General features: G+C 33.1%; 3 protein-coding genes across 4 annotated transcripts; all 3 read right to left on the reverse strand.

Annotated features, from left to right (window-relative positions):
• Positions 1-28: 28 nt before the first annotated feature.
• LOC130903904 (uncharacterized) lies at positions 29-8,194 on the reverse strand. 2 transcript variants are annotated; one of them, XM_057816281.1, is made up of 8 exons: positions 7,785-8,194; positions 7,463-7,658; positions 4,268-4,411; positions 4,063-4,212; positions 3,065-3,207; positions 1,588-1,768; positions 396-542; positions 29-102 (listed from the first exon to the last, which is right to left on the reverse strand). In XM_057816281.1, the coding sequence occupies exons 1-7, from the start codon at positions 8,051-8,053 to the stop codon at positions 405-407; spliced, it is 1,221 nt and encodes a 406-aa protein (XP_057672264.1). In that variant the 5' UTR covers positions 8,054-8,194; the 3' UTR covers positions 29-102; positions 396-404. The 2 variants fall into 2 exon arrangements, with proteins under 2 accessions (XP_057672264.1, XP_057672263.1); XM_057816280.1 differs by lacking the exon at positions 29-102 and having other exon boundaries at positions 326-542.
• Positions 8,195-14,869: 6,675 nt separating this feature from the next.
• On the reverse strand, positions 14,870-15,403 carry LOC130903698 (uncharacterized). Its single transcript, XM_057815931.1, has 2 exons — positions 15,275-15,403; positions 14,870-15,193 (listed from the first exon to the last, which is right to left on the reverse strand). Exons 1-2 carry the CDS (start codon positions 15,401-15,403, stop codon positions 14,870-14,872), a joined length of 453 nt encoding a protein of 150 aa, XP_057671914.1.
• A 543-nt stretch (positions 15,404-15,946) lies between these two features.
• Positions 15,947-16,651, reverse strand: LOC130903699 (uncharacterized). The gene has a single exon (XM_057815932.1). It carries the CDS (start codon positions 16,649-16,651, stop codon positions 15,947-15,949), a length of 705 nt encoding a protein of 234 aa, XP_057671915.1.
• Between the last annotated feature and the right edge of the window lie 5,435 nt (positions 16,652-22,086).

Genomic DNA, 22,086 nt, shown 5'->3' on the forward strand with positions numbered 1-22,086 from the left:
GAACAATTAATATTAAATTGGATGCCACTAGCTTTTCAACGAACGACTTTAAAGTCACTAAAAACAGTGGAAAGATGGAAACATCATAATGAAAATCTGAAACTGAGAACATTATGATACATATTTTATTACAAAAAGATGACTAGAAGAAATAATTTATTTTAAATTGAAATATGAGTTATTTGATACAAGATATGTTGATTTACAGATTCGTTCTTTTTTTCCAATAATATATCCACTTTTACCATATAATTCAATATTTTAAGAATCTTTGATCTATACAACGCTTAATATATATACAAGTTTAAATAATAAATATATCTTTATTTATTAAAATACACAATATAAATGATAAATATAGTTGTTAACTTGAAAAAAAACATTTTTAGAAATACCTTTAAATTTCAATACATGTGATACATGTGATAAACTTCTAACACGACTTTGGTGATTTTTTTTAGTGCAGATAAAGACAATAAAGATAGTTCTCTAGTGATTTTGATCCATTTTTTGTTCTTCTCCGTCGACAACATCAGTTTAACCTAAAACATATCTCAGTAAATAAAATCATAAATGGGCTTTTCATATCATCATAATCAACGTTACGAACTTGAGGAAAAGATCAATATTTTCTATATAAAAAAAGAAAATCTCACTTACAATAAGACTCCAGTCCTTCTTTATAGATTATTATCGATAAAATTTCCAAATTATACATGGTACATGCGCAAAAGTAGGGTTAAAGATCTTTACAAAAGTAAACTATGGAATGTAGAAAGAAGGAGAACAATTTGTGTATATGAAAAAGTTGTTTTTAAGCAGTCAGTTATCGTAGCCAGTAGATACTTTTTTCAACTTTTCTCCACCTTCCATAATAGTAAACAAACTATAACAGTATAACGAGATCAGATATTGGTTGGTAAGGTTGTTATTCTTTCCCGCATAACTTGTCCCTCGCCTATATAAGTATACAGCAATTGAATATTCCGGAGTATCCTACTATTCTGTAAAACGATGATATTCTAGAACCTGGATTTGGATATAAGAACAACTACGACAAGAAGTAATAGAAATAAAAAGAAATTTACAGAGGAAATTAGAAATACATCAACATTTTTTTAATTGAAACATTGATTTATATAAAATCCTTATTTTCTGTATGTAAAATCTTCGGTATGATACAATATTAATTTTATATCAATCTTCCGTAATGGGTTTTAAAATTTACAAAGTCAACGATAATATAATGTAAATTTTCAATGGAAAAGAATTCTGCACATTTTCTAGCATCTTATAAACACAAACTCTTAGCTAATTTGGGTTATTTTGCCAACTTGATTTTATTATTTATTCGATTATTCATACATCTATTTTGAATTTTCAAAAAATGTTTTATTTTTTTAAACTATCGTATATTGTACTGACCAAAAGCATAATGGGGGTTATTTCAATTTGCCAGTAGATACGCTGTTAATCACTACTTAAAAAATTTGTCTTTAAGAAGAAACCTCGAATAAGGCACATAAAGTTTAGAGGAGCGAAATTATCTAATAATCGATATATTAGAGAATATTTGAGTAACAATACCTCTTCAAGATCTTCCCTAATGCTAACATTTTCATATTGTATTTCTTCAATGTTAGAAATATATTGTTGCAATTCATCCTCTAAATCTTCAAGATGCTCTTGAAGCTCAAATTTCGATTTCTGCAAGGAACTTATTGTATCGTTTAACAAAACGTTATTTTTGGTTTCAGTTTCTACTTGTCTGAAAAAAAAAAGCAATCAAAATATTTAAATTTATTCTGACTCACTCTCAAGTACCTGCAATTTCCTATCTTAGTTGACGAGATAATTCTGGTGAATACATATAGAATAGACAGATAAGATAAAATTAAAAGAATCAAATATAGAGCAGGTCAAAAACTTCAAATATCTTGGCAAGACACTAACACAAAATGGAAGAATGAAAAAAGAGATAAACGAGAGAACTGGATCAGATGGAAGATTCTTAAATGCAGTTAAGACACAGTTTCTAGCCAAAAAGGAAATACCGAAACCAAAAAAAACAGAAATATATCAAAAAAAGTAGCACACAGAAATGAAATTTCTGAAAAAATATATAATAAATCAAGATAAGACAAAATATTTTGAATTCAAAACCAATTCAAAACAAAATAGAAGGATAATTGAGATGGTTTCGCCATGTTATGAAAATGGGGAATAAAGATTAATAAGGAAGATATATGAAGCATAAACTTACAGAGAAAAGAAAGGAAGATCGAGGAGGAGCTGCACTGAAGAAATTAGGATAACAGGAGAAGACAGAAGATAGGAGAGAATTGAAACTGCTGAAAAGATAGAAAGGCTTCAGGATTAAGTAAGTAAGTGTATACTTAAATAACAATAAAAAATGTTTTTCATGGATATGAAGAAAGAAATACTTTAAAAGACTAGCTGTTCCGATTTACTCAAAGAAGTGACAACTACATAATTTTCCATTTATCGTTTAAGATGGACATGTAAATGTTTATTTTGTTTGCGAATTTGTAATAGCAGATAGAAAATAAATTAGAGATCCTTAAAGTTGACCCTTCCAGATGCCTGTCCAGAAGAAGAAACCGTCTACTACCAACTGACTATTTCTATGGAATATAGAAATATGACCTGTATAATGAAAGTAATGAGTACATTCTTTGTGAGTGGATAACACTGTACTCTCATCCACATAAAGATATGTATGTCAGAGGAATATTTCATACTAGATAATAGGAAAATAGTGGGCCGATTATTTTCGATTGATACTTTTACTTTAACTAACAATACAGCTTTCACTCCAAACGTGTACCAATACCAAGAATTATCTAGTACTAGATAACATAAATGACAATAAAAAAGTATTTCAGGATTATCAGTTATTTCCAATTAATAATTTTGTTACATTTAGGAAAATATATAGGTATCATCCAAATTATCGTTTTTATTATTGTCTAAGTAATTTGTTCAGTATAATGCCAGTTTTGTTTCGGACGCATTAATTCAATTTCAATATCAGTAAACTTACTGTTTAACTTCATTTAATTCATTCTCTTTCATTTCTAAACTTGATTTGATGTTATGAAGATTCATTTCTGTGGTATACTGCTTTTGTTGTAATTCCAAAATAATAGCGTTTTGGGCAAGAATTTCTTCTTTTTGACTCTCTATCTAAAAATAATAAAACCATTTAGATTATGATACAGTTTTTAAAACCAGTTTTTCGAGAAAGCGAAAAAATGTTTCTATGAATCGCTAGCCTTAGATATATATATTTTTTATTTAAAACTTAGTTGCAAATGCCAAATGTTATTTATGAAATTGTGAAATTAAACGGTTTTAAAGCAAAACCTCGTATTTTATTTCCTGATCCATACTAAATACATTTACACTACTACAGTGTATGGACAGTACTACACGATGTGGACAACTTTTGCGTCATCATTCACCTTCTAACGTTAACTGAACATTGGAAGGAAAGCTGGATGCAGTGCTGCAGACAAACGTGAAAAAATAAAGAGTTGCCGTTATTGGTGTTGCGTATCGCGTTTCCATATTCACTAGTTACTTTCTTAATTTTGTTTACGATTTCGTGTACTCAATTATTATTACGTGCACAGAAACCAAAAAATGTACATTCCTTAAAACGAATCGATTCATCCTATATTAGGAAGGCAAAATAATTGATTACTTAACGAATATCCGTCATACAACATAGTAGTTAGTAGAAGTACGTTAAAGATCACCAAAATACACAGATCTGTTTGCCGAATAATCTAGTTTAGTGAAACAAAACGAAAACAAATTGACATAGCTCAAAAATCATAACTTATCATTCAGATTCTTCTGAAAAACCAGCGACAATTCTCGTGAAAAATAACAAAAATTTACAAAACTACTCTACATTCAAAATTTCAAACGATGGGAACTTGAGTTTATTCACCCTAACCTTAATTTTATAAATTTATGTTGAGCGCGGCAAAATTTAAAAATCAAATAAACAAATAATCGCTTTACATAACTCACTTGAGCGATCAAATCCATTTTTTCCTCTTTGCGTTTAATTAAAGTCTCTTGACTTTTGGCTAACTGTTCGGAACGATTTTTCAAGTCATATTTTGTTAGTTTTAATTGTTCCTTTGTATTGGATAATTCCTTTTGTATAGATTCTAAATCCTGTGTAAAAAATGTATTACACTATCCGGATACTAAACACAACAACATCTATCACCTGTATCAAAGTAGAATTAGCTTCTTTCATTACGTTATAATTATTTTTCGCCAGTTGGCACAAACGAATTGCCTCTTCTCGTTTTTCACATTCAGATTGTCTCATAGTTTTCAAAAAATTAACTTGTATTTCCAATTGAGTGATCTGATAAAATTTTTTTTTATTAAAAATTTAGGTTATTTTATAATTATGTGACCAAGCCAAGTAAAATATACTATACCTGACTGAAGATGTCAAACATTTTTTGCAACAATCCTGTTGCATTTTCTATCGCATCCTCGTATGTATATAAAGTTAGTGTAGGTCAGTGTCAATTGTTATTACTTGATGAAAAAAAATGAGTAAACCAAAATTATTCCATATCAAAAACAACATAAGACAGTATAAACTAATTTAACCTCAAAATATCTATTTTGGTTTTATTTACATTCAAAATCGTAAATATGAATGGTAAATATGGTTAAATGTTAATGGGTTAATATGTATGTAATTCAAATGAAAACAGGATTAAAATATATAACTGTTAATTTCCGCGTGTAATAAAAATTAGGAAAAGTCATTCAAATAAGACTTACGGAAAACGAAACGAACGAAGAAAACTAAGATAAATAAATTGTTTAATTACTAGTAAATTCCTAGTTAATTAATAGATTTACAATTGATTCATGTATTATCACCAGAAGTAAGTGATCATGAAAAATTGCAAGCCAAAATATTAACGGAAATATGGTTCTAAATTGATTATAAAATTTGTATTATACGAACAGACTGAACAAGTTCAAGAGTGGTAAAAACGTAAATGCACTAAGGCCTGTTTCATACGCATGTGTTTCGGTTCGTTTCCGATAGAAACCGGAAACGAATGAAACCTTATCACACATATAAGGTTTTCACAATGTTTATATTATGTTTTTATACGGTTTTTTTCCGTATATATTCAGGCTAAGTGCATTGTTGTGATTTGTGATGCAATAATAGAGAAGGCAGTTATGGCCCTTATTGTTCTGTATAAAAAAATAAGTAAGCTTGAATAATTGCAAGCCAAAATATTAACGGGAAGTTGGTTTTAAATTGATTACAAAATTTGTACTATACAAAACCTACAGAACAAGTTCAATTAAGAGTGGTAAAAACGTAAATGCACTAAGGCCTGTTTCATACGTATGCGTTTCGGTTCGTTTCCGATAGAATCCGGAAACGAATGAAACCTTGTCTTACATACACGGTTTTTTCCGTGTCTAATCGGGCTAAGTGCATTGTGGTGATTTGTAGTGCAATAAGAATGTTTGTTCTCTATAGAAAAATGAAAAAACGGAGATAAAGATATACAAGAATTCATTGGGTGCACCCTCATTGCGGCAAGAATTTATATACCATCTTTCTGAATCTAATAGAAAACGGAGTCATATTTTTTAAATACTTAAGAATGTTAACTAAATAATATGATGAATTGCATGTGAAGTTGAAGGAATCTATTCGTGTATTTGATGGTGGACTGTTTCTATTAGGCAGACACTGAAGCATCGGTGCACACCTTGTCGGTTACGACCGAAAACGAACAGAACCGCATACATATGAAACAGCAGCCAGCTAATAGGTCAATTTATCCCCACCTCAAGCTGAAAGGTTTTTTTAGAAAAGGAAAAGTGAGTTCTGAGCAGTATTGTACTGATTATTGGTTTTGTTATATAAATTTATTCAATCCAATTTGTTTACCAAATATAGTGAAGCCTTTCACAATAAAAAAAGCTTCCAAAAAACAACCGTTGTTTGCTAATAAGATACATATTCAAATCACAAAATACGTCAAGTGTTTGTTGTTTTTATTCATGAGTAATTTATTATGATCTGGCGGATTCTATTTATTGTCCAAGAAAAGGCTTTGACCTTCAAGTAACACAGCATCATCTTGTCGGATAACGAAGGATCATTTTCTACAACACGTTCCAAACAAGTATTTAATTTTGATAGAGATGGCTACACGTGATCCCAAAATTGCGTTAGTGCAAAAATCATGTCTATAATCGTGATTTTTTTACAACATCTTGTGATGTTAAGCTTTTATTATTTTTTTATTGCACAAATATGTGAAATAGCAGTTTTTTTATAATAATCTCAACATTCTGAATTGTTTTGATTCGTAAACCGAATTAAAGGTATGCAATTTGAACCACTCTATCTCTAGTTCTACAAGCAAACCTTTGTTTCTTTTTTTAACCAGTTTCAGCAGAAGAGGCTAAAGTTTTATCCGGCACAACTTTCCCAAAGCAATCCTGATTCATCTGCATTATATATTTGTTTAGGACAAAGGCCTTTTCCTCTTATCAAAGATCTTTTTTAGAATGGTTGATCAGCCTCCTCATTACAAGAGACTTTTGTACTTAATACTTTCAACTAACGTAGCCATGACGCTTTTTGAAATTAACTAACCACCCTCTACTTGCACTGAAATCAGATCCTGTCAGTCATTTACGATCGAATCTGTTTGGAACGTGTCTTCGTCTTTGCTCCAAAAACCAAGAAAAAAGTGCTTCTCCTAGCACGGGATTTCCTAACAAATTTAGCTTTTTTTAAGCCCGGACTTTTCCGGCTTTTTTCTTCTTCCAATCAATTATTGTCGATTTTCTAACATCATACTGAAGGAAAACAGAAGTTCCAGATACTCCATCTTTTAAACAGACCAATAATGCACACTTTTCAACTATAGTTGATGTTTAGTGCTTGAGTTTTGGTGCAGAACCATTTTTATAACCTCTACAAACACGTGGCCCGCTCAGAGTATCATCTCCACGTGAGCTCACTTCTATAGTATAGATAAAGGACAAGATCAGTGTTTGGCCCTTAGAAAATATTTGAAAGTATTAAATTCAGCTGGAATTGTTATCAGATAACAACAAATTCCAAAAATTTTTGTTACAGTATTGACGAAATGTTGAAAAAGTACAGGATGAAATAGAATCGCTGATGTGAATTTGGAACGTTAGGCAAGCATCATGAAATGAATGATAAACTAAATCTCCTCATTTTTCATTTTCAGTTTAGTCAATCAAAGAGTATCAGCAACAAATAACAGCGTCATAGATTATCGAGATATCATTATCGAGATATCGATAGCTACTCTAATCGATAGTCACTATTCCTAACCTATTTAAAAAAAAATTATTTTTTCATTCGGTTTACTATTAATGAACGAACCTGGTTAAGCTGGCGACCGCTTAGATCCGAAAGCGTTTGTAGACGCGTCTTACAACGACGCCAAGCGTGCACAAGTAGATACCCGTATATTTTACAAACTACCCTGTCTCTATTACAGCGTCGCGATGCATCAACTGCATTCGAGCTTTCCGAACGTCTTGTATCGTGTTCATTGAGATCTAATTCGGAATGTGTCCTGAAAAGAAAAGTAATATGAACCAAGATGAAGACAATGCTAATACTAAGAGAATTACTAAATAAATTATTTTTTTTTCTCTTTATTATTATATTATGACTCACAATATACAAAATTAAAACTCACTTTTTCTTTAATTTAGTCTTCGACGGTGTTATCTCCGCAACAGTTTGGGCTTTCGTAAGACAATTGTGTTTTTTCGGTTTCTGCAAATCTGTCAAAGCTTGTTCCAATTTCAACTTCATATTCCCGCACGGAATATTTGCGTTGAATTTTCTTGAAGAAGGAAAAGGAATTTTCGTTCTAGTTGTCACCTTCTTGATACCGTCTCCATCTCCACTTCCACCTATTTTCGGTGTTGAAAATATATCCGTTGTACTATTATTTTCGCTCATGCTTCGTCTACTCTACTAGTTTTTATAGTATTTGTTAATAAGATGTCTTATTTTTTAAAAAATTCAACTTCTTAACTATCTCTATAAAATTAACTAACAGATTGTAAAAGTGACATATATCATAGCTTGCTACGCTAAAGCTTTATGTATCGTATGTCTCGAGGGAGCTAACCAAACATATTTTAAAGTGACATTTTTAACGTTTTACGTTGTCTAAATAAAAATCATATTCGATGAATATCAACATTAGACCATATAGTCAGTTAATCGACTGCTACTTTGGTCGGGAAAAACCGTTTTCTGATTCTATGTACGGAATAATAAACGAAGAATTCTGTAGTCCAAGTCTTTATTCTAAGCGGGTTACTGTAAGAGTTTTAACGGCCTTGTCTTTATTCCCACAGAACATACCCTAAGAAGAAACGGAAACAACATGGCGGATTTTCTATGCCAGTGTTCTCGATGGTACGTGGCAGAACTAATCTATTTTCGCGGTTCATTTGAATTTACAAAACATATTACTTGAATACAAGTGAGCCAAAGAGCAAGTATGTTAATGAATATGTATAGTGTAATTGTATAGTAAATAAGGTGTGAAAATTAATAAGAATAAAAGATTTCAATATTTCGAAAATGTATTCTGCCGATCCCCAAAAGAGACAACAACTACTTTCCTGGCTAATGCCTCAACGAATATTGAATTACAACTCCTCTGAGGAGCGTGATGTCAATCAACCTTTTTGTCGATATTAACATCCCCATTGGCTCGCAGTTACAAGGGAGGTTATAACTACTGACTAGTTTCGACGTTGTTACGTCTCGTCAGAGCAGTTTAACAACCCTCGTTCGAGTCTCAAGCCGTATATATTAAAATGCTTAAGTCGATTTGTCCACCTAAATATGTCAAACAACTATATCAATTCATCACAGATAATATAGAAGGTTGTAGATACTTCTTTTGTCCGTAGAAAGAGCAAAAGTATTATCCATCGGTTTGCCATAACTTGTCTATACACTCAAATGATCAAATTTCACACATGAACATCACACAGTCATGATGTTAGGCATAAATGTGATCTTCATAAATGGAAGTAGACAATGAAGGCAGATGAGAGGTAGGAATACATGGGATAGTTTTATTATTCAAATGTTATGTATTGAAATTTGTAAAATCACTTTCCAGAATTTGATTTAGAAATACATATCAGAAAAGCATTTGGGAAATTGGAAGAAATGATTATTTATCTTGACAATTGAGATTGACAGTAATGACACATTTTTATTACACTAGCTCCACGATTGGTAAGTGGCAGAACTAAATTGGTGTTGCCGGAGTTTACATGCAAGTTGACCTTCTTATTGGGTATGTTTTGAGGTATGGCCTACATAAATAATGTTTAATCCAAATAATAAATCTTCTGTACGTGATTTTTTTTGTTCTCAGTTACAAGCAGATATTTTGATCGCCAAGATACGATATCATTTTTGTCTTTTAAGAAATTGTTTCGAATTCTGCATTAAAATATATTCAATATCAATGTCCGCTTTTCAGGAGAAATATTTTATTACCAATAATTTTATTCGTTTGCCAATAAGTACAAAGATTACTTTGATGTTTGGCAAGTAGTCATCGTTGTTAATTATGTTTAGGATTTTATTTCATTTGAAACAGTTTGCGACTAGCGACTAAAATAAATCATTTGAGAAATATAATATCTCATTCATCCTGCTAACCATTGAAAATATATACATAGACAACAAAATCCAAGCCAAAGTGAACGGAGTGCTAACAGAGCAAATAGCAGTACACAAAGGGACTCGCCAGGGAGACTTCTTAAGCCCCTTGCTCTTCAATATCATTATGGATCAAATAATCGAAAAAGTAAGAAAGGGGATACCAGATGGGGGATCGAAAAATTACAATATTATGTTACGCTGATGATGCCGTTCTATGATGATCTTCAAAAGCTTTTACATGTCTTTAACTGCACAGCTAAATCTTTCAATATGTTAATATCTACGTCCAAAACAAAGTGTAAGTCCACATCCAAAACTCCGTTAAGATATAAGCTAGTCGTAGATGACCAGATAATTCACCAAGTAATGAAATTCAGATACTTAGGAATCGAGATTTCAGGATTTGGAGACGTAGAAAACGAAATAAGAAAGCAAAAAACCAAAGCCTTAAGAATAGCAGCATGTATGAATGAAACTATATGGCGAAATAAACATATCGGAATAGAGGCCAAATCGAGAATATACAAGGCCACGGTAAGACCCATAATGACACAGCCAGAAACGGCGAAAGCCAAAAGAATGAAAATGCTGCGCAGGATAGCCGGAAAAACCCTTGTGGACAGGGAAAGAAGTGAGAATATCGGCAAATTATTATGCAAAATAGATGACGTCAACGAATGGGTTCTATCGAACAAATAAGTCGTATGGACAACAATAGACTGGTCAAGATAGCGCGCGATAAATCCCCATTGGGCCGAAGGAGATCGGCCGACCCAGAAAAAGGTGGAGCGACAACCTTGAAGCAGGATAGGAGGCAAGGATGTCGAAGATAAAACAGGCGACTACGCCTAATACGAAGAAGAATCCTGCTAACGCTCATATAAAGGAAAAAAAGATTGAATACATATGTAAGATTCCATTAACACTCACTAGAAGCTTCCGCAACAAATTTCACATAGTCAGTTTTATTTTCTCTTGGATTATTGGCTAAAAATTACCAGCTACCTACCCAAAGATTATTGCAGGTTTTCGATATTTACGAGGTTTGTCTGAAAATTTTCCGACCTCAACCTGAAGATGTCAAAACATAAATATAATCGATTAAGATATTTGCGCGTGCGTTGAGATATTCTCAATCAAAGTTTAACCGTTTCGGACGCTTTGCTTCTGTTTGACGCATTTGAATGAACATTTTCTAGGCTTTATTGACGCGGTTTTGTCAAATTGAGTCTATTCATAACCTTAGATGAAATCTGAATCATACCACTACACTACTAAAATGAAAAAAAAAGTCAGGACAGAGGATTGCAAAGACGAACCTACTCCGAAAGAGGCAAAGACGGTTTCATCTGCGGAAACAACAATGGAAACTGTTTTTTGGGCTAGTTATGGGATAATATTTATCGACTTCAAAAAAATAAACAAGAACGTATCATGCATCATTGCCTGATAGGGTAAAGTGTACGCATTTAAAAAAACGGACAGTGCTTTTCCATCAGGATTAACATCCTCACACCTCGGTGATTTCCGTGGCTAAAATTAACGAGTTGCTTTCCGAATTGACTGATCACCTACCGTATTCACCAGATCCGCCCCCCAGCGTCTGTTTTCTATCCTAACCTCAAAGTTTCAATTGCAGGAGAGAGATTTTTTCAGACGAGGAAGTTATCGCTATTGTTTAGAAGAGTTGAATTGGTTGACCACCCACTATATTAACCATATCTAGATCCCTCTAGACTATTTCCTGTTACCTAACCTTGAATTTTCACTTTAAGAAGAGACATTTTTATCTGACTAGGATGTTCGACTGGAGATTATGTTGAAAAAGAAAAATGTCTTACTTCTTTCTTTTTAGACAATCTTCGTAATGTAATCAAGAAGAAATTTCTTGGAACGAATTATACCGGTACACGACAAAAAATTGTTTCTTGCGGACCAATCATTATACTTTTTACACAAGTTACTTAGGTTTTTTTTTGGTTGAAATTCTATTTACAGAAACCGGAAAATAATAAAACAGAACGACCCAAATTCTAGTAGATAAATCAATAAAGATATAATTAACTTTTATTGTCAACAAATAGTGTTCTAAATTTCTTGTTTCTGCTTTTTCAATCAATCAACTCAATTATTTTAAATTTTTAATAGACTAAATTCGAGTTTTAGATGTGTTTTCAGTAATTTTTAATAGTGTGTAGGTGTTTTTGTTTAAGTTATCTTTTAATAATTATTTATTCTTGATTTAGGTATCCTGTTCCTATTGGAAAATATCATTCAATATTGACAAAGTTTATTTCGTACCTATTGCCTCAATCGATAAATAATAGACTTAAACTTTTGCATACAATAATCTTAAATCAAATAAAAGGAATCTTTTTTTGTTAAAGCAAATAAAAAAATGCTTAAAACAGAGTTTTCTTGAAATACTGTCTACTTAAATGGTTTCAATTTGATATTGACAGACACACAGTTATGATTCAGTCTGTTAATCAATTTAAAGTTTTCTGATAAACTATATTTTTTGATATGCTTTTGTGGTGCTTAAATAAATAAAGATGAAGGTTTTCCGACGCGCGAACACGCGACGTATAATTATCCATGCGCGAAACAGGGACACTCCAAGTTGATTACGTAAATTTCCAACGGCTGGCCTTGCGATTTATTTATGGTCATCGCAAAGGCCAGACGTACCGAACATTGTAAATGCTTAAAATCGAATTGTTACGCAGCAAGATGACAGCTGATCCTACTTTTAACTACAAACTGTGTGGTGGTAATCCAGGCAATTCCAATGAATTCAAAAACTCCGTGGGATAGTTGACTACATCATCCTGGTTCAGAACGGTGTCGACTGATTTGAAAGAAGCCAACTGTCCCGGAAGAAAATTCTGAATGGTCGCATTGAGATCCTCGACATCTTTATTTTTCGCCGCCAATATTGCTCGTTCACCCACTCAATTATGGTTATCGAACTGTTGCACTATATCTGGGAAAACACGCTGAATAAGCTACTCTTTTGATGTGACATAAATCTGTGGGTAGTGTGATGAATCCGATCGAGGTGTCTACTTTATTATTTCCAATGTCTAACAACTGCTTCGCAGAGCTCATAATTTGAAATATCACTATCACAAAGGATCACCAAAGTAAAGAAAGTTCTCGCACGCGTAGCGGTAATCATCAATCACAAAGATAGAAGGATACACTCTTTGCCCGAGGTATCGATCGACATAGAGGATATATACACATATTAGTTGGTTGTCAAATGTCAAATATTATGGTTGCGTTCAGAAATTTAATTTGTGACAACACTTATGATTTATAAATCTACATATAGTTGGCTGTCAAATGTCAAATATTATGGTTGCGTTCAGAAATTTAATTTGAGACAACACTTAAGATTTATAAATCTACATATAGTTGGCTGTCAAATGTCAAATATTATGGTTGCGTTCAGAAATTTAATTTGTAACAACACTTATGATTTATAAATCTACATATAGTTGGCTGTTAAATGTCAAATATTATGGTTGCGTTCAGAAATTTAATTTGTAACAACACTTATGATTTATAAATCTACATATAGTTGGTTGTCAAATGTCAAATATTATGGTTGCGTTCAGAAATTTAATTTGTGACAACACTTATGATTTATCAATCTATATATAGTTGGCTGTCAAATGTTAGGTTAGGTTAGGTTGGCTCTAGAAAATCGAAAAATGTGTATAATTACCATAATTTTTTGTAAAGGATTATTTTGTAAAACCGTTTTTTATACGATTTAAAACAGTAAAACTATGAGAAATTTTCATTCCAGCTATTTCTACTAATTTTTTTTATAAATCCGCCGTTAAATGGAACATTTTGAGACCAAGATCATTAAAATCCATCCATTTTTCGATTTTCTAGAGCCAAAAAACCAGGTGACCGTGAAAGTGTATAATTACCGAAGTTTAAAGAAAGAAGTGAAAGGTCAAACAACATAGGCATCATTAATATCAAGGTACCTGGGTATTGAATGGGCGAGAAACCGGCGAAGGGAATGGAGAGACCACTTGGACGGAATGTCATATAGTTGGCAAATATTGTAAAGGAAGAGAAACCGAATACTACTAGGACGACGATCTACAAGATGTTATGAAAGCTGGTCTTCATAAGGAGAAGATTACATGTGGCTAGGCAACTATTTTGAGTGGATTCCGACAATTATTTCATTTTAATATCTTGATTAGTTATCTAAATAATTTTTAATGAAAAATATTTACAAAACACTTATATAAATTATTCAATCTTTTTTCTCGTGCGCTTGGAGACAAAATGCATTTAACATAATTTTATTTTTCTCACTTACATAATGAAATTACGTAAAATATCTGTTTCTGATTTTTTAGTAACTATTGGAACCGCGTTAATTAAACGTTCATTTATTTTTCTACGTTCATAGAATAAACACAACTTTATTGAACTATATTTACTGGAAAAAGTGGATCTTTATTGCACTCATCTATCATTATAGTACAGAGGTTTGTGATGAAGACAAACATAAACATTCAAATGAGCGAAAACTTTAGTCTTTTTTCTATGAGATTGTAGTACGTTTCAAAGAATTACGAATTTTATTTTATTATCAATCATGTACTGGATTACGAAATTACTAGAAAATGCATTTTTTCCCAAATTGCCATATGATTACAATTTAAAAACACAAACGTAAATGTACGTTTATGTTTAACTTACGCGATCACGACTACTATGATTTGGATAATGCAGTTCTAGAAATTTTAGTTTACAATTAATTCTTTTTTCTTGAACATAGAAAAAATATTGTATGCAACTCGTGCAAAAAGTGTTTATTACACTCGACGTGTTGTCACTTACTCTTGAACTTTTTGTATGAATAGGGTATTACATATAAGAACCAATAAAACATTAGATTATAAACTAGTTTTAAAGAAAAGGCAAACAGGTAATGAAAAAAAAATTTTTCTCTTTAATACTGTCTGGGCCAACTCTCCCACATACTATGGGCTAGTTGGCCCAAGGATATAGGGTGAGTTGACCCAACAGAAATGTGTATTTCTACTTCCTTTTCTTTGATAAGTTTTTACCACAAAGGTCACATAGGTTCAAATATTTCGAACAACTTTCGTGAAACCATCTCTGGCAGTGTAGACATTGAATCCAATCATCGGCTTTCGTGGTCACATTATATTTTTCACCACATCCAAGGCATTCTGTTGCATCATCTTCGTCCGGACTATCATCAGACTGAGTCACTAACCCATCTAATGCATCAGTATCATCGTCTGTTGATTCATCTTCAATTTTTTGATTTTTTCTTTTATTCTTTTTTTCATGCAGAGCCTTCCTCTTTGATGTTTTTCTCTGATCTTCTTCTTTCTTCTGTTTAAAAGCAGATCTTTTTTTTTCAATGTGACTTGGGGATGTTAAAACGGCTGCCACTTGCTCTGCCTTCTTTCGTACTTTCTGAATGCTAGCTGATGAGGAGCTGGGCACCGGAAAGAATTTGTTAAGAAGTGTTTCGGGAGTGTTTTTATCGGTATTTATCAGCTCCGGTTCAGGTTCTGACTCTAAGGCTGAAGTAGAGGGCATTTTATCGTCTTTTGTTTGAGTGGTATTATTAGATTCAGTAGCGTAAACTAAAAGGTAAAAAATTAGTTTAAAGAGAGGTCTCTAAATTTACACTAACCTGCAGAAGTATTGGGATCTAATTTTTCATCTTCAGAATCCAAGTAGGCATACTCTGGTATAGCACCAGGATTAAATGGGCAGATTCCTGTAGATTTAAAAGCCGACACAGCGTTATCAACAGTTGCTGCTTTTGACCACGCCTCCGACAACAATTGACCAAATTGCATACGAGAAATTTTCCTACCAGGATTTGCTTTTACAAATGTATTGCAAGCTTTATTCCAAAAGGCTTTCAGGCTTTTAAAGAAACACCTGTCCAAGGGTTGAAGGAACTGAGTAGTATGACCAGGTAGACAAAACAGAATAACATTATGTTCATCGGCATATTCCAGCATTTCTACCGAATTACAATGACTGGCATGACCATCCAGTAAAAGTAGAATTTTTCCGTCTGGTATACGTGGAACAAAATGTTCTTTTAACCAGGTAAACATCAAATCCGTATTAATATAAGCGGATTTTTCGTTCATGTAAACCACAGAACCCGGAGGCATAGGTACCATCCTCAAACTCGGTTTTTTTATTTTTGCCCTTAAAAATGCAAGCTGGTGGTATGTAAAAACCTTCTGCATTACAACATGAGATTACTGTAATTGTTTCTCCCTTTTCTGATGATGTTATTGCGGCAACGTTTTTTGAGCCTTTCTGAGCAATAACATAACCTGGCTTATTATTAAGTTGGACACCCGTCTCATCCATATTAAATATATGACCAGGCTTGTTTACTAAACCGGCCTCCATTAATGTTGTTTCTAACAGATTAAAGTACGCCGATACCTTTTCTTTATTCATACCGTTGCATCGAGCTAGTGATACACCCTCAGCTTTTCTAACACTCAAGTCTGGATGTCGTTGTAAAAACATATGTAACCAGTCATAACCAGCAAGTTTACTGTCTCTATTAAAAGGGTGTTTAATTTTAAGCTGATCTGCCAGGTGAAACGCCATTGCTCTGACATTTTCACGAGTTGGCGCAAATCCGTGTTTTTGTAGCTTTTGTATATGAAACCTAATTTTTAATTCATTCTGGATGCCAAGGATACAAGGCGGTCCAAGAGTTCTTTTGATAAAGTCATTATTTTTAAGTCGCCTTCTAAGTGTTGGAGGAGGAATGTTGTTGAAAGTGCGGCATGCTTCTCTCAGGCCCATCACACCGTTTTAACTGCTTCTGCAGCCCGGAGTAGGTCGGCTTCAGTCCATTTTCCGCTTTGCTCTGTCCCTTTTCTAATATATCTAATAATATAAGCACTGTAATAAGTACCTACACACTTCTCACACACATGGCTAACGGGCCATCTATCCCGAATGTCCATTGGGCCATCTGTCCCAAATGCATGGGAGTGATGGCCCACTTTATATCTCGCATGTGCTAGGATATAAAGAAACTTTCGTCATCTTAACATAACCTCAAACAAACTTAAGATTTGCCATAAATAAGTCCGAAAAAAACTATGTTGGAGTTAACAATTATTCTTAAAACGGACCTTAATTATTTTTAAGGCATACAAAATAAAATTTTTGTAATAACTTACCCAAAAACTCACTAAATTTATTCAAAAATGGAGCACGGTATGCACGACATGAATATTAGAAGGTGGCTAAAGTAACGCTAAACGTAAAGTTAAAATTTGCGGAAATATTGTAATGGGTCATCTTACACGTTGGGCCATCTGTCCCGGACTTACCCTAAGTATTTGGTACAAGTATGATAAGCCACCCCAAAACGATCGTCATGAAACTTTATACATATACTATTGATATTACGAAAAATCGATTTATCATATCTATTTTATGCGGAAACATTTACTTCCGAAAATATCGGAAGTGGCCATTATCCCAGGAAAGCTAACAGATATCGAACCATGGATAACTTTGTTCGATAGATCTCATCAAGAGGTAAATAAAAATGTAAACAAAAATAATTTTCTTTAATACGAGGCGTATTTTTTAAATAAGTACTGTTTTGCGATTCCGCCGCCGCTATCCCAAGGTCGGCGTTCCGCACATGCGCGCTGGTTACCTACATCTCTTGTCTACGCACTGACGCCATTACAGTCTGATTCTTCATTGTGTACGTTGTTTACTGAGTGTTTAAGATGCCTCCGACAACCGTGAGTCCCGCCGATTGTGAAGTACGGGCTGTTATACGATTTCTTAGTGCTAAAGGCGTTAAACCGATCGATATTCATCGTGAGATCTGTGAAGTTTACGGACAAAACATTATGAATGATGGAATGGTAAGAAAATGGGTGGAAGCATTTAAAGATGGCCGCACAAATGTGCATGATGAAGAACGGAATGGGCGTCCTTCGGTCGTTAATGAAGATTTGGTGGAGAAAGTGGACAAAAAGGTGAGAGAAAACAGACGCTTTACAAATTCATCATTGTGCGACTACTTTCCTCAATATTCTCGTAGTTTTCTGTATCGCATTGTGACCGAGAACTTGAAATACCGGAAATTGTGTTCACGTTGGGCTCCAAAAATGTTGACGGGTTTGCACAAAACCCAACGCTTAGGCACTGCATTGACTTACCTTGAGCGGTACCGCAATGAAGGTGAAGATTTTTTAGACTAAATTGTTACTGGTAACGAAACATGGGTGGCCTACGTCACACCAGAATCGAAACAACAATCCATGGAATGGCGACATTCATCATCACCCAAAAAAGTGAAAGTTAAGCAAACAATTTCTGCCCGGAAAATCATGTGCACAGTTTTTTGGGACAGAAAAGGAGTATTGCTAGTGGAGTTTCGGTGTCGTAATGAGACAATCAATGCAGCGTTTTATTGTGAGACATTGAACAATCTGCGTCGTGCAATCCAGAACAAAAGACGTGGCAAGTTGAGTAAGGGTATCGTTTTGCTGCATGTGGCTAATCGAACCAAAGATCTCATCAAATCTTTTCAATGGGAAACTCTAGATCATCCTCCCTACAGCCCTGATCTGGCGCCCAGCGACTACTATTTGTTCCTGCACTTGAAGAAACACCTGGGCGGTCAGCGTCTTCAAGACGATAACGAAGTCAAAACAGTTGTGATATAGTGGTTAACAAGTCAGACGGCAGAATTTTATGAGGAGCGTATTCAAAAACTGGTGCCACGTTATGACAAGTGCATCAATATTCACGGAAATTATATAGGTTAAGGTACAGGATTTCATGTAAAAATAAAATTATTGCAATATCTTTGCACTTCTTGTTTTAATTCCAAAACGGTAGTTACTTAAAAAATATGCTTCGTAAAATATTTTAATTGGCGTTAAATCTCCAACTTATACATTTGATTCCTTCTATTTATGAAATGAATGGGTCTTTTTTGGTTCAGATTTCCGACATTCTCGTCGCCATGTATATTCTATGACTCTGTTTTCCCAATCTTCTGAAGGTACATGCCTATCGCGTAAGAATGCTCTCAGAGGTCTCCGGCTGGCCTCAATTCTTTGAGTATGAGCCCCGCTACCAGAAACAAATCTTTCTTTGTGATTGACCCGCTCATAAGTGTAGCCTTCATTGCTGAGGTTTAGATAGTCCTGTTATCTGGTATCTCCTGAAGTAAATGTTTCCGCATAAAATAGATATGTTAAATCGATTTCTCGTATCATCAATAATCTATGTCTAGAGTTTCATGATAATCGTCGTGGGGTGGCTTATCATACTCTTACCAACTATGTTTACTTATGTTTACGTAGCACGCACTCGAGGTATAATTTTAAATTTATTGTGCAAATATGAGATTTTAGATAGAGGTTAAAAGAGAAAGAAAAATGCATTCACAACAAAATATCAAAATCCAGTGGAAGATTTACCAGTAGGCTGAGTGGGCTGTAGCCTAGGGCGACAGATTTTAAGGGGCAGCAAATTTAATTTTCATTGTTAAAAAAAATTTATTTCTATTTAGAAAATTTTGAAAAAATATTGTCCACACGTATCATAGTTTTTCGTGTTATTTTAAAATCTATAACGATTAAAAATATATTCCAAATTTCTATTAAATGATTAATTATTACATTAAAATTCTAATAACGTGTAATATATGATCGTAAATCCCACATAATCGATATAAGATATTCATTAATTCAATATAAATATTGGTAAAATGAGTTTGTAGTATAGGGGGAATCCCGCTAGAGGAAAGACCAGATTCAATAAACCTTTCCATTGACTACTCTATATTGGATAACGTGTATTGGTACTAAATGTTATTAAATCGGAATTTCCCAATTAGATTTAATATATAGTATATACATTATATTTCTAAATTTAGCGAGATTTTCATTCATGGAATATTTTGCAATATCATTGTTATCTATTTTAGGAACGTTTCGATGTTTTGAGGTGTTTTCCTATTCAATATATACTATCGGACAACAGTTTTTGCCCACCCTATAGTTTGAATGATGCACAACAAATAAAAACAATACGATCGATTTTGATATTCATATTTTTGAAAAAATATGTAGACTTTTATTATTTCGGTGCATAATTTTGATATTCTATGTAACACTTTCTACAAATAATCTAATCGTCTTCTATTTGGTTTCATTCGTTCTGAAGTATATTCCAAAGATGTAAAATGGAAGTAAGACACTGCTTTCTGATTTCCCTGACATGGGATCATTGACATACTGGATGATGAATTTTGCCGATCAGGCACTAACCAGAAGGTCATTTTCCTTTAGTATTTTTTATAGCTTTCTCTCTTCAAAATCCCTTCAATTTCTACCAAGTCTCCAGTCGCCCTTCCTCCAAACGGCGGGTGTAATTTGGGCGCTAAACATCCTTCTTTACCTGTCTGACCAAGAAGGGTAGATAATCCGACATGTATTTTCGGCGCTAACATGTGCAGGTAGGTCGAGTCATAAAATAACCCAATAGAGGGAAAGTTAATAGATTTTTAGGTTAGGTTAGGTTAGGTTATGTAAATCTCTTATTTTATATGTAATGTATATTTATAAGTACTAAATAAAAATATAAAGAAATATAAAATTTACTTTATTCTGTAGAGTGTAGCAAAGTAGCCCCCTCTAACGGTAAATTTTTTTAGACCTTAAGTGATAAAAGGTCATTTCTCTTATAGGAAAATCTAAAAATACAAAAATATATCTTATTATAAATGTCGGTGATTTAATAAATAACTGTATTTCATAAATCATGTACTTCAGTCGGTTAGCGCTCAAAATACACATAGGATTAAAATGACCCTTCGGTCTTGGCGCCTAGTTTACATGTTGTAAAAAGTACATTAATCCTTTAGCGCCCAAATTACATCCGCCCCCTCCAAAATATCCCCAAGCCATCACTGATTCTCCGCCGTATTTTACAATCGCTATTACTCAAGGTCCTTTAGCCTGCACACAATTTTTATGTTCTTTTCCCCCTTGCAACTACGTTTTAAAATAGGTTTCTTCACTGTCCCCCTTTCAATAAGACCAGCTTTTCTCAATATCCAAGTTCACAATAAGATATGTTGGTGCAAAAAGTATAAATCACAGCACGTTATTGCGTCTCGCAGGGCTACTTGGACTAAACTACAATAATAAACACCACAAACAAGTTTTAACTTGTCACACTCACTAAAATATTATTGTCTTTAAAATTTAAGCAGATTCATAATTCATATTATGTCCTTCATAAAAAACATGTGTCGTTAATGAACACAAGTCAGGATATAATTTGCTATCGCTTTTGTGAGAGGTTATCCGATTGGTGAGTAACCTCTTTGACTGACCAATGTATTTCTTGTCACAATTTGAAGAAGGAATTTCATATACTATGTTAGGCAATTTATTGGTTGGGGATTCACCTTTTATATAAAAGAAATTCAGCGCCATCGACGACAAATTAACCTTACCTAACCTATGAAATTCAACTCATAACGACCTAACCTAAAAAAATTAAGGTCATTAATAATGTAGCAAATGAAAATCCACAAAGATTTCTATAACAACCATAATCAAAACCTTTATATTTCTAAGATCAAGCGTCAATTTTAATATTGATTTTTGAAATCGATGAATTTAATATTTTTACTTTTTAAAAGAAACAACAAAATTTGAAACGACGCAATTAATTGTTATACTTTCATAAATATTTTTAGATTGTACTTGACGTTGAATTTTTATAGGCTAAATAAAGTTAGGTTGTTGTGGATGACGTTTAATATTGATTGGTTAGTTTATAAACATAATTTCAGTCCCAGACGATGGATACATAAGTATTCGAAAGCTTGGAATATATTAGCGTTAGTACACTTTGGTGATTAATTTTGCCACATACGAAAACGCTCATAATCTAGCTGGCAAAGATTTTGTTCCAATTCATATAACACATTAAGGTGTCATCGATTAAAAATAATGTTTGTTTAATTGCAAAATTATATGTTGTCAAAATTGTCTTCTGTGTAAGATAACTTCAGACAATCAATAAAAACATTCCTGTAAGTACATTCAAGATAATCTCAAAATTTATTATCTTTCATTAAGATTAAATATTATTACCTAATATTTAATAATTTGTTGTTATGAATAATTGAAATGAAAGCTTCCTCTTTCTGCATGCATGTAGACGTCACGGCGCTGACGATA

The sequence above is a fragment of the Diorhabda carinulata genome, chromosome 2 (genome assembly GCF_026250575.1).
Source record: "Diorhabda carinulata isolate Delta chromosome 2, icDioCari1.1, whole genome shotgun sequence".
NCBI classification, from domain to species: domain Eukaryota; kingdom Metazoa; phylum Arthropoda; class Insecta; order Coleoptera; family Chrysomelidae; genus Diorhabda; species Diorhabda carinulata.